At 44.1% G+C, this 12,800-nt stretch overlaps 1 protein-coding gene, 1 long non-coding RNA gene and 1 pseudogene across 5 annotated transcripts; 2 read left to right on the top strand and 1 right to left on the bottom strand.

Moving 5' to 3' along the window:
- LOC109783941 (uncharacterized) lies at positions 1 to 11,490 on the bottom strand. 4 transcript variants are annotated; one of them, XR_012204117.1, is made up of 5 exons: positions 10,447 to 10,788; positions 10,276 to 10,375; positions 5,548 to 6,057; positions 3,813 to 4,312; positions 1 to 551 (listed from the first exon to the last, which is right to left on the bottom strand). It is a non-coding gene; the product is annotated as an uncharacterized lncRNA (long non-coding RNA). The 4 variants fall into 4 exon arrangements; XR_006671673.2 differs by having other exon boundaries at positions 3,813 to 6,057; positions 10,276 to 10,359; positions 10,447 to 11,490; XR_006671671.2 differs by having other exon boundaries at positions 3,813 to 6,057; positions 10,447 to 11,489.
- LOC109783939 (PR5-like receptor kinase) lies at positions 592 to 3,168 on the top strand (annotated as a pseudogene).
- Positions 6,120 to 8,856, top strand: LOC109783940 (PR5-like receptor kinase). The gene has a single exon (XM_020342516.3). The coding sequence runs from the start codon at positions 6,739 to 6,741 to the stop codon at positions 8,668 to 8,670; it is 1,932 nt and encodes a 643-aa protein (XP_020198105.1). The 5' UTR covers positions 6,120 to 6,738; the 3' UTR covers positions 8,671 to 8,856.
- Positions 11,491 to 12,800: the final 1,310 nt, after the last annotated feature.

The following is a 12,800-nucleotide window of genomic DNA, read 5'->3' as shown; positions in this document are numbered from 1 at the left end:
AAAACTAATACAGACATCAGCTCGTCGTTTTGTTTTTGACCTGGAAACAGCTCTTGGCCTGTAAGTTACACGTGTAAATAAATTACACCCGTATTCTGTTACATCCATACCAAGCGCGGCCTAATTATCCTCGAATGGGCTGCTGAATGGTGATCTACAGCATGCTTTCTTTTGTGGCCTTGATGAGCTCCTCTATTCCTCCAAATCTTTCACTTCCAAAAAGCTTGGATTACATGACAACTTGTAATTGAGATAGATGGGTTGAATATGACAGTGCCTACATCCCAACCACAAAAATAATGCGCGAGGCATTCTGCCCACCACCCAAGAGTTGCCGCCATTGTTTTTTTTTTGACGAAAAGGCAGGGCCACTGCTTTTCATTGCCGCCATTGTTGACCTCCAATCCTCAAGCTGCTTCGACGCAGCTGCCGCTGACCAGCTCAACTCACTGGCCCCAATGATCCTGTTCCATAGCGATCTCGACCCCACAGATACCCTTCGCGTTGCTGCCCCAGCGCCCCTCCAGGGTCCAGTGTTACAGGTGATCTGGCTGTCGCAGCATGAGCATATACATCAGATTAGACAAGAAATGAACACCCGAAGCAAAAAAATATCATTGAGTAATACAGGTTTTCTTTCGCAAAAAAGAAGAAGAAAAAAATATGTCGGCAATATGTTTGCACTGTCGTAAGCAAAAATATGTACTGTCAACAGTTTGCATGTATGGTAACTTGGTAAGGATGTTCAACATGTACATGAGGTTGAAAGGAGCTAAGAAAAGTGAACAGCTACCACAAGCAGCAATCTCCCTCAAGTTGGGGCCTGTCAAACTGTTTGTATCGGAGGATAGCTAACAGTGAGTTAGGCCATACGCTGCTGACCGTAGACCGTTGAACATTTTCAACATGCAGATATTATACAAGTATACACGGATCTAAATCTCCATTCCTCCTTTATCATCTCATCCAAGAGGGGTCGTATTACCAGGCAACACAGTTGGCAGTTATGGGTACCTCCTCCCTGAGTCTCCACCACCCACCTCCCCTCCTCCTCCTGCTCCGCCTCCTTCTCCTCCTGCCATTCGTCACCACCCAAACCATACTGAACATCACCAACCGATGCCCCTACACCGTATGGCCGGCCGCTTTGCCCGTGGGCGGCGGCATGCGGCTGGACTCAGGGAAGACATGGACCCTCCAGGTGCCCTCTGACACCCGTGGAGGAAGCGTGTGGGCGCGCACAGGCTGCTCGTTTGACGGCAAAGGCAGCGGGTCGTGCCAGACAGGCGACTGCGAAGGCTTGCTCGCCTGCAAGATAGATGGTCAGCCACCCTACACGTCTGCTGAATTCTCGCTAAACCAGTATAACAACAACAGTTTCTTTGGCATCTCCCTCGATCAGGGCTTCAACGTACCCATGGAGTTCTTGCCAATGCCGGTCAAGGGGCAAGGGGGATCAGGGTGCAGAAAGGGGCCCCACTGTGGGGCCAACATCACGTCACAGTGTCCGAGCGAGCTCAAGGCACCGGGAGGCTGCAACAGCGCGTGTACAGTGTTCCAGGAGCAGAATAATGGTATGTACTGCTGCTATGAGAGCCAATGCGAACCCAACAAATACTCGGCCTTCTTTGTGCGGATGTGCCCGGAGGCAATAAGCTACTCCAGTGATGCTTCCACAGATACTTCATTCAGCTGCCCATTTGATACCGACTATCAGGTCATCTTCTGCCCACCGGTCAATCTAACGTCTTCACCTCCAAGTCCTCCTAACTCAGCTGATCTTAGGCCACTATCTTCACCTCCAAGTCCTCCTAACTCAGCTGATCTTAGGCCACTACGCAAAGGACCCTCAATAGGCACTTTTGTTTCAGTTGCAATTGCAGGTGCCATAGTTTTAATCGTCACATTCATCTTTTTCATCATACGTCGAAGAAGAACACGACGACACCATGAGATGACAGATGAGGAGGCAGAGTTTGATCAGCTACAAGGAACACCAATGAGGTTTACGTTCAACAGTTAGAAGCAGCAACAGAGCAATTCAAGGACAAGCTCGGGGAAGGAGGATTTGGGTCTGTTTTCGAAGGGCAGCTAGGCGAGGAAAGAATTGCGGTAAAACGTTTGGATCGAGCTGGTCAGGGAAAGAGAGAATTCTTGGCAGAGGTTCAGACAATCGGCAGCATTCATCATATCAATCTGGTGAGGCTGTTTGGTTTCTGCGCAGAGAAATCCCATAGGCTCTTGGTTTATGAGTATATGCCAAAAGGATCCTTGGACAGGTGGATCTATGGTCGACACGAAAATAGTGCTCCTCCATTAGAATGGAGGGTGCGATGCAAGATTATCGCTGACATAGCTAAGGGTCTCTCTTATCTTCATGAGGAGTGCATGAAGAGAATTGCTCATTTGGATGTCAAGCCACAAAATATCCTCTTAGATGATGACTTCAATGCTAAACTTTCCGATTTTGGACTATGCAAGCTCATTGATAGGGATATGAGTCAAGTGGTTACAAGAATGAGAGGCACACCTGGATATCTAGCCCCTGAATGGTTGACATCACAAATCACGGAGAAGGCCGATGTCTATAGCTTTGGCGTTGTGGTGATGGAAATTGTGAGCGGAAGAAAGAACCTCGACACTTCCCTGTCTGAAGAGAGCATCCATCTTATTACCCTATTGGAAGGAAAGGTGAAGAACAATCACTTGGAAGATTTGATTGACAAGAGCAGCAACGACATGCAAGCACACGTGCCAGATGTGATTCAGATGATGAAGCTCGCGATGTGGTGTTTGCAGATTGACTGCAAAGGAAGGCCTAAAATGTCCGAGGTAGTCAAAGTCTTGGAAGGTACCATGGATGCAGAGAGCAACATAGATCATAACTTTGTCGCAACAAATGAACCAAATTTCGGTATTGCTGGAAATGTGAACTCTTCAGCTCCACCTGTAGCCTCAGATGTATCGGGTCCAAGGTGAAATGAGTCAATCCCGAGAAGACAGACAATTAGATTATCTGGTGCCAAATGAAATGAGTGAAAGACTTGCCTGTTGTATCTTTGCGAATTATTACAATCTGAAGCCGCTTATGTTGAGTTAATTTTAACTGCAAAATGTTTTAATATTACAAACCTTCTTGTTTTACAGCAGAAGAACTTATTTATTCTACAGTTTGTTCAGTTTCTCTCTGTAATGCAGATCTGTTTCTTGTTATTCTAGTTGAAATTAATAGCATGTTCCAGAATGCTTCTAGGCGCCTAGCTCCAATAAAGGCAGAGAAATGGACAGACTGAATTAAAAAACATTTTAGGAGTAGGGAATAACTAAGAAAGAACAATTAGAACCACAAGTGCTTTAAAGTTGTCCCAATTTCCAGTGTAGCCACAAGCCCTGCCTTAGGCTTGGCTAGCTTAGTTTTTTTCCCTACTTCTTTTGTTGGCTGGTTTTGTTTTGTATATATACGCTGCGGGCATACTGGTGTTCTCATTCTAATACACTTGGCACAAGCGACACGCGTTTCGGCGTGTGTTGCAGAGAAAAATTCCAGTGTGTTTTTATTGCACGGATACTGCTGTGCATACACAGAAAGCGTATTTGTACACGAGAAGCCAGCCATAAACTACTTTCCTGCTCATGGAATGAAAGATGTACCGCTCCTAGCACGTATCGCGCTCGACCGGATCATCTATGCTACTGCCGTGACCATGTAATGCTGCTATTAGTTACGATTACCAGGGTGTATGGCACATGAGATTTCACAAACATTTTTGGGATTTGATAGTAGTACTAGTCAGGAAGAAGTTGCTGCTTACCGTGCCAATGGTGCGTCCCCTCTGGATTATTCCTCTGAGCTCTTCGCCTCGCCGCCCAGCGCTCAGAATCCTTGCACGAGCAGTTGATTGGTAGGAGGATCCTCAAATCTGTAGTTGATTGGAGTATTCAGTGAATCAAACCTGTCGATGCGGTGGCAGCGGCAGTGAGCTACCGGAGACGGAAGAGCGGCGGCCTGCCAGAGGAGCGCAGGGACGACCGGAATCCATCAGAAGTGGGGATATGGTCCACCGGAGCGGCAGCATCCGCCGGGCAGTGCGGCGGAGGAAGGGGACGGGCCCGGTCGATTTTCTCTCTGGCCGGTCTGGGCCATGAACATGTTGGGCCGTGTTGTCTGGCCCTATCAAGGCCAGGTGGGCTTTCGCTTGACCTGATATCATGATCCATCTTGTTTGCCTCAAAATAAAAAGAAGAAGTAGCTTGTTTGCTCCACATCCTCGTAGTTGATAGCCGTTGACTTGTTTTTGTCTATAAGTCTGATCTGGTATCATGTTACGTTAAGATTTGTCTTCGGTCGGACGTTGTAAAGTTTTGACTAAGTTTATAAGAAAATTCATCAACATTCATAACACAAAATCAATATTGTTAGATGTATTATATAATTAATCAACATTCATAATTTCCCTTGTAGACCATTTGGCAAATTTTACTTTTATGGACCATGGCAAATTTTCATTTTGGATCATGGATTTTTTTTTGAACCATAGAAAAGTTATTGTTTGAATCATGGCAAATTTGTTTTTTGGACCATGGAAAATTTATAATTTATACCATGCCAAATTTATTTCTTGAACCATGACAACTTTATTTTTTGACCGTGGCAAATTTATACTTTGGACCATGGCAAATTTATTGTTCAAACCATGTCAAAATTTATGTTTTAAAACATGGAAAAATTATATTTTAGACCATGATAATTTTTGGGACCATGGCAAATTTATTGTTCAAACCATGTCAAAAATTATTGTTTAAAAAATGGAATTATATTTTAGACCATGATAAACTTTGGGACCATGGCAAATTTATTGTTCAAACCATGTCAAAAATTATTGTTTAAAAAATGGAATTATATTTTAGACCATGATAAATTTTGGGACCATGGCAAAAATGTAAAGAATGCCAAACTTATTGTTTGGACCACGGCGAATTTGTTTTGTACAAACTAAGGCAACTTTTAATGCATACAACATCATAAATTCTATTTCCAAAACATGGAAATTTGTTGAACAAAGCATGGTAATTTCTTTTTGGTATATCATAGAAAATTATTTGAACATCCCATGGCAAATTTATTTTCATTATAATTTTTCACAAGTTTAATTTTCAATATTTCTTTTGTCATCATCTTATACTTAATGTCAACTTAGGCACAAAAATAATTGTTAAGTTTTTCTTCTCTATGTCAAGTTCTATCTTTTATTAGTTTAATAATTGCTCCGACTTGATGTATTATATTTTTTGTACAAGCATGCATTTTTATGTGCCTTACATTACACTTGATTTATTTATTTAAAAAAAATATGTGGTACTTTTATTCTCTAGAGCACGACAACTTTTTTTGGCCATGTAGCTATACATATTTGGTAAATAAACATATTTTTGTTTAGTTTTTGCCATGTGACCTTTTACATGGCAAAATTTACTTGCTTGTATCAACGAAATTGTTTATTTTTCCTCAAAAAAAAACGAAATTGTTTATTTTTATAGAAGGAGCACCTGAGGCACACCGCTGGTGGGCAGTGAGCACACCCGAGCGACGTTCACGATTCGTTCATGAGGATTCCTCCCCTGGGAACGATCGCTAGTTATTGGCGTCCATACCTAAAAGCCATATAGGTAACTAGTACATTTTAGGTAAGCAATTGGTGATGCTCTAAGGTCAAGCAGCCGACCACAATTCTGTCAACTACACACACACAAAAAAACACTCACCATAGCTCGAAACCTCAGTTTTGGCGCTGCAAAATGTACAAAAAAAAAAGTCGCCACAATTACCTTCCGCTAGTTGACACAGATGTCCACAAAGAACACAAGGTTTCCGCCACCCTCGTCAGGGAGCAAACCTGACAGCGTTATGTGGTTAGTGAGACAAGGCTCCATATGGTTGATGGCCAGTCAACGAGGCATCCAGCTGCTCCCAGGCAGCTGCCCACCGCAGCTTCAGCTGCCTTCAGCTTGACCCCAACCACCCGCTACTTCTTGCAAAGTGATCACTCTTGCCCGTTCCTGTCACAACAAAGCATGGATCAGGAAGGAAGAAAAGACGTGCAACCCAACAAGTTTCTAAAATAAGAAAAGACATGCCTGCAGTGTGTTTTATTCATGTGAAAACACAAAAACAAAAGCCTACTCTCTGATGGTGAGACTTACCAAACTGTGTGTTTTATTCATGTGGAAACACCTATGTAACACTCCGTAATTTTTTATAAGACGTTTTTTAGAGCCCATGATAGTGTCAAAAAATGTCTTATATATTACTCCCTCCATCCCATAATGTAAAACATTTTTTGAGTCTAGAGTAGTGTTAAAAAATGTCTTACAATATGGCTAGTGTTAAAAAATGTCTTACATTATGGAACGGAGAGAATACTAAGTTAAAAGGTAGTATTTGCTCAGATTTGGCACCGTGTTATGCGGATATACAGATGCAGCTCCCCTTTTTGGGAAGACGCGCAGATATATAAATAATTTGCAAGCAAACAAGTTCCACAGTCAAGCCTGGTCCTATTATCAAACAGGTCTCATGTCGCTGTTGTATGTTGACCGTTGAATTATTCGACACACGAAATCCGGCCCCTGTCTGCTAATCCCACACAACTCTTCCACGCTGTTAGCTGTCACAGGGGAGCCCTATTACAACTTTGCAACTCTGACCCTGATTCAAATCAACGGCTGCAGGGAAGAACCATGACGCAAATGGCAGCCGTGGGTGTCTCTTCACCGCTCCTCCTCCTCTTCCTCCTCCTCCTTGCTGCCACCAGCGAGGCCACCACGTTCTACATCACCAACGGGTGCCCCTACACCATATGGCCGGCGGCTCTCCCGATTGGCGGCGGCATGCAGCTCGACCCAGGCAAGCCCTGGACCCTCAACACGGGCGACACCAACACCACGCGCCTGTGGGCGCGCACGGGCTGCTCGTTCGACGGCAATGGCACCGGGACCTGCCAGACGGGAGACTGCGGCGGCCTGCTCGCTTGCAAAGCCAATGGCCGGCCGCCCAACACCATCGCGGAGTTTCGGCTCGGCGGCTTCAGCAGCCAGGATTTCTTCGACATCTCCTTTGTCGAGGGCTTCAACGTGCCCATGGACTTCCTGCCGGTGCCGGCCAAGGGCGGGCCAGGGTGCAGCAAGGGGCCGCGCTGCGGAGCCAACATAACGGCGCAGTGCCCGACCAGTCTGAAGGCGCCGGGGGGCTGTAACAGCCCGTGCACGGTGTTCAAGCAGGACAGGTACTGCTGTACCAGGAGCGCGGCAAATAACTGCAGCACCACGGACTACTCCGACTTCTTCAAGAAGATGTGCCCAGATGCCTACAGCTACCCCATGGATGATGCAACCAGCACTTTCAGTTGCCCGGCCGGCACCAACTACAAGGTAGTCTTTTGTCCCTTGACCAATCAAGCAACACCGCCGAGTGCTCTGCCTGCACCCCCGGCTGTGGTAACACCTAGTGGGCCAACAACCATGAAACCAAAATCCTCAACTGTAAGAACAGTTGTTGCAATTTTAGCTCCTATAGGCGGCTTCATTTTTCTGTTCCTCGTCATTTTCTATTTTTGTAAACGAAGAACCCAACGACGGAGTGAGATGCAGGAAGAGGAAGAGGAAGAGTTTGGGGAGCTACAAGGAACACCTATGAGGTTCACATTTGAACAGCTAAAATCAGCAACGGAGCAATTCGCAGACAAGCTCGGGGAAGGAGGATTTGGGTCTGTTTTCAAGGGACAATTTGGTGATGAAAGGATTGCAGTAAAACGTCTGGATCGATCTGGTCAGGGTAAAAGAGAATTTTCGGCAGAGGTCCAGACAATTGGCAGCATTCATCATATTAATCTGGTGAGATTGATTGGTTTCTGTGCAGAGAAATCCCATAGGCTCTTGGTATATGAGTACATGCCCAAAGGATCCTTGGACAGATGGATCTATTGTCGACATGACAATGATGCTCCTCCTCTAGATTGGAGCACGCGGTGCAAAATTATAACTCAAATAGCTAAGGGCCTCTCTTATCTTCACGAGGAGTGCACAAAACGAATTGCTCATTTGGATGTCAAACCACAAAATATCCTCTTAGATGACAATTTCAATGCTAAACTTTCTGATTTTGGATTATGCAAGCTCATAGACAGGGATATGAGCCAAGTGGTTACCAGAATGAGAGGCACACCTGGATATTTGGCTCCTGAATGGTTGACATCACATATCACGGAAAAGGCAGATATCTACAGCTTTGGTGTCGTGGTCATGGAAATCATCAGCGGAAGAAAGAACCTCGACACTTCCCGGTCAGAAGAGAGCATTCATCTCATCACCCTATTGGAGGAAAAGGTGAAGAGTGATCGGTTGGTAGATTTGATTGACAATAGCAGCAACGACATGCAAGCACACAAGCAAGATGTAATTCAGATGATGATGCTTGCAATGTGGTGCTTGCAGATTGATTGCAAAAAAAGGCCTAAAATGTCTGAGGTGGTGAAAGTATTGGAAGGTACCATGAAAACGGACCTCAACATAGAACATAACTTTGTTGTAACAACTCCAGCAAATTTTGGTAGCACAGGAAATGTGAGCTCTTCAGCTCCACCTCTAGCCTCAGATGTATCAGGTCCCAGGTGAAACAGAGACAATGACAAGGTAGCCAATTAGATTGTGTGTAGGAGATTCTCTTACAGAAAACAAAAGCCATGGTCTGTTGTATTTTTCAAATTATTACTATTCTTGAGTGTTGTACTGATGTTAACCTGCAGAATATGTCAGCATTGCAAACCTTGTTCGGTCCAGAAGATGAACTCATTTTTATTCCTTCGAGCTCCACCTGTAGCTCAAATCTGATTTGAGCCATCATGGCTGAAATTACTAACAAGTTTTAAAATTCCCATTGCCCCAATAAAGCAGAGAAGTAAATTGGCAGTCCGAGGGACAACTAATAAACACCGATCAGTTGGTATGTTAGTTACCACAAGTGCCTTTATGTTCTCCAGCATTTCCACTGGGTTTTTATGGCATTAGCCATTAGGTACGGCTTGTTTTCCTCAAAAAGGAGAAAAGGTCGCTCAAACCTGTTATAAGCTGTCACGAGAAAACTTTAAAACTCTACATGTATTGATATTGATAACCAAAGTGTTGAAGATTGATGAGATGTTTCTTTGTTCTTGCTTCCATTGACTGTGAGAGGATTTTGATACATTTTAAATCCAAAGAATTTAGTTTTTTAGCTTGCAAAGCTGTCAGTAGGAGGAGGAACTCAGTGTAACACCATGCCTACCTCACAAGCGATGAGATTGCCGCTGGTGAGCTTTTTGTGGAAGAGAAGAAATGATACAGGGAAACAGAGCAAGAGACAGGGGATTCAGTTTCTGTTCATTTTCTAGTTGACTCATTACAGATGCTCAGCCCTTAAGTACCTCGTCTCCTCTTGCCGGTACAAGCCCACGCACCCCTACAGAATCTTTAAAAAGACATAAGGCTCACACACAGTGGCCAACACACTAACAACTTCAGGTTACATGGTAGCAACTACCTGGGGTATGACACTCAGATTGAAATTTAGCTTGCAAAGTTAAGGAATTAACAGTAAATTCCCTTGATTTGTTCAGTAACTACACACATATATCATTTTCATCAATTAAGGTCACAATGGCGCACAAATCCTGGGTTTCCCCTCATAAGTTCCTTCTAAACCTAACACTAACCTAGCCTTTAATTAAACAACAATAATTAACCATCCTGTATGTATCATCTACCTCCAGACGAACTTGTAATCGTATTCAACACCGAGCGAGGCACATAAAGGACCACATTTTCTGAAATTTGGAACAGTATCCTACAAGTAAGATGTTTACAGTTCTATCATGTTTTTTCCTGTACGTTAGCTTTCTTACTTTCTGCCATAAGTTGGTATGTTAGATTTCTTGCTGTAAGTTGTAGATCACGAACCAGATAAAGCAATGACATTCATCAGATCATCCAGTAATTTGCAATGTTTTTTTTCGAAAAGGAGGTTATCCCCCGGCCTCTGCATCCAAAAGATGCATATGGCCCATTTATTAATAAGCAAATAGTTCAACAAGGTCTCCGAATCTCAGAATTCAAAGGGGCTCACAAAGAGCTAAAAAAACAAGGCAAAAGGGATAGCCACAACCGGCGGAATAAAGATAGACAGGATACTAAGTAATTTGCAATGTAGTAGTTAGAAGGTGTGCGAGAAGTTTCTGCTCTTACTTTGAATTCTTTTTTGACTGAACGCATGTGATTCTTTTTTGACTGAACAACTCGTATGATTTATCCCCATCCTTGCCCTTCAGGCTGCACACTTGTCTGGCTATATGAGGTGAGCTGTTCATCAAATTGTGTTGCACGAGTGATTAATTGACAGTTTGACACGGGACTTACCTTTGTCGACGAGGTGGGGGTGGGGGATGAGAGCGAAGACGACGGCGGCCTCATGGCCCTATCCCCCTTCCAGAGGCCGTCGATTAGGAACGGCGGGGTGGCGCGCACCCCTGCAGATGGGGTGGGGCAGAGAGATGCTATACTAGGGAGGGGAGGATTTCGCAGCGAGCAATGGCGGCAGCGCGTGCAAGACGAGAGGCAGGGTCCAGTTCGCCGGCACCGCGGATGGGGCACCGCCGGCTACTGCGGTTGGGGGAAGAAGGGGATGAGCGAGCCTTGCTCAGGCATGGACAACCCAGTAGCCCAATACGCAGCTGAGCCCACCAAATGTCTGCTGACGAGTCTCTTTTTTTTTTTTATCTACAAAAATGACTCCATAAGCAAGACTTTGTCTTGTTCTTAAAAATAAGCACACTTTGTCTCCACACAAAAACATAGAGACTTTGTCAGGGATTAATTTCTTTTGCGGCGAAATAGGGAGTTCTATTCCATTGAGTAGGTTTACACTCTGCTAATACAAGTTCATGAATAAATGCGGAGCACGTTGTAACAAACATAATTAGCCGGACAATGAGATACCATATTTTGCGATCTTGTTATCTTCATCACAATAAACTTCCGTTCTTACAGTATTGCTTTTTTTATGAAAGGCATCAGATCTTATTATAAAAATTCATTGGAAGTACAAAGTATCTCAAACATTACATCGAGATTCAATGTCACGTGGAATAACCACTGCTGCTGCCAAAACGAGCCGCCGACACGCCGTTGTCACCGCTTCCCTACTAGACCAGGCCTGACCTTGTCGACGACAACCGAAAAGTTTCATGCAAAATGCCCCTAAGCACCAGGGCTATGGAGATGTAGTCGTCGTCATTGAAACCTTGCATCGATCTGATGCACCTCACATCACATCTCGCCCCCCTTCGCTCGTCCTCCTCTCAGCTCGACTGCTGTTGCATCCAAAAAAAGAAAAAAAATGGGGTTTGAGTTTGGTCAGAGACTTAGAGAGTATGTATGGAGTTCAACAAGTGCCAGTCCTCCCCGGTTATAGTTATGTGATTTGATCCGTCGTTTGCTTTCGAGTGGAAATCTTTATTAATCGGCTTGAAGACATACACATAAGAAATTTCTATATGCGTGCAATTGGTGAATGCACATCGAGCCTTTGATCGATTTTGTGTGTTTTTTTCTTCGCTCACTCCTCTCTTTTCCCCCGTTGACACATGTATATGCAAACACAATTGAAGAAACCGAATTAATCTATGAGTTGGTTCGTAGATCTACAATGCACGTACGGCTCTTGATGAGTCTACCTACATGCACCTGTATAGTCATGGCAGGGTGGTGGTTTTGATGTGACAGCTAGGATTTCAGTTTGTAGCAAAGATAATCCAACCATCAACAACTTAGCTTCGGGCTTGATGTAGACGCTCCACACTCAAGCTGAGACACGGTGGCATCAGTGCAAAAATCTAATGCTTACGCTGGTGGAGGCTGCCATGGGCACCAACGATATTCCTTGAGTATCTTGGACTTAGTTTGATACATGATTGATACCGCAGGGTCGCAATTATGGATATGATGCCCAATTTACTCTCATAGAGGAGACGTAAAGGATCAAAATGCTTGAAATGATGAACCATGCAGTGGTAAAATAATTTCCAATGCCTTCCAAGCCTACAAAATCCATCCATGTACAACACAAGATGTACTATCTAAACATATGCACGATCTCTACTCATCAGCATCAGAGGAGCAACATGTCTTGGAGGGGGTCTATGCTCATATGTTGGGAATTGCTGGAGTGAAGGTATTTCACTGTATTTATCGACTTGTGTGCCTTCACGCTTCTTCACTTCTAGCACATGTGGCATTCACTTGTATTCTAATTTTATTGATTTATTACTCGCATTTTAAGTTAGAGCTATATCTTTTTTGCATCGTAGGCTCGTCCAGTTTGATATGATTGCACATGGTCTCAACCATGCATGTTTCATTTAATGAGCACATCATCATTGGTTGTAGACTCTTAGTGTACCCAAGATTAAAACTAATCTATTGTACTGATTATATGGTATTAAACTGGTAAGATGTGTTGGTGTTAGGGCCTTATTATGGTGTACCATTATGCATTACGACAATCGGCAATGCTACTTCCACCTCCCTACGGTTCGACCACCGTCTTCGGATACTCCATTGCCTACCATCCTAGGAGGACAAGATAGATGAAGGCTACACTAGTACATAAATGGCTATATTAGACAGGCCAGAAACCCTCCATGGAAACCATCTGAGTGGAGTGGTCATCGGTTGTTGTCTCAAATTCCCTAGATGAGTGATCGAGCCCGTTT

The sequence above is a fragment of the Aegilops tauschii genome, chromosome 3 (genome assembly GCF_002575655.3).
Source record: "Aegilops tauschii subsp. strangulata cultivar AL8/78 chromosome 3, Aet v6.0, whole genome shotgun sequence".
Taxonomy (NCBI): Eukaryota; Viridiplantae; Streptophyta; class Magnoliopsida; order Poales; family Poaceae; genus Aegilops; species Aegilops tauschii.
The sequence above is the reverse complement of the archived record's forward strand: the minus strand, read 5'-3'. Positions and strand labels throughout refer to the sequence as shown.

Bases quoted from the DNA above. Each gene is read 5' to 3' on its own strand.
- LOC109783940 (XM_020342516.3), top strand. From the start codon at position 6,739: ATGACGCAAATGGCAGCCGTGGGTGTCTCTTCACCGCTCCTCCTCCTC.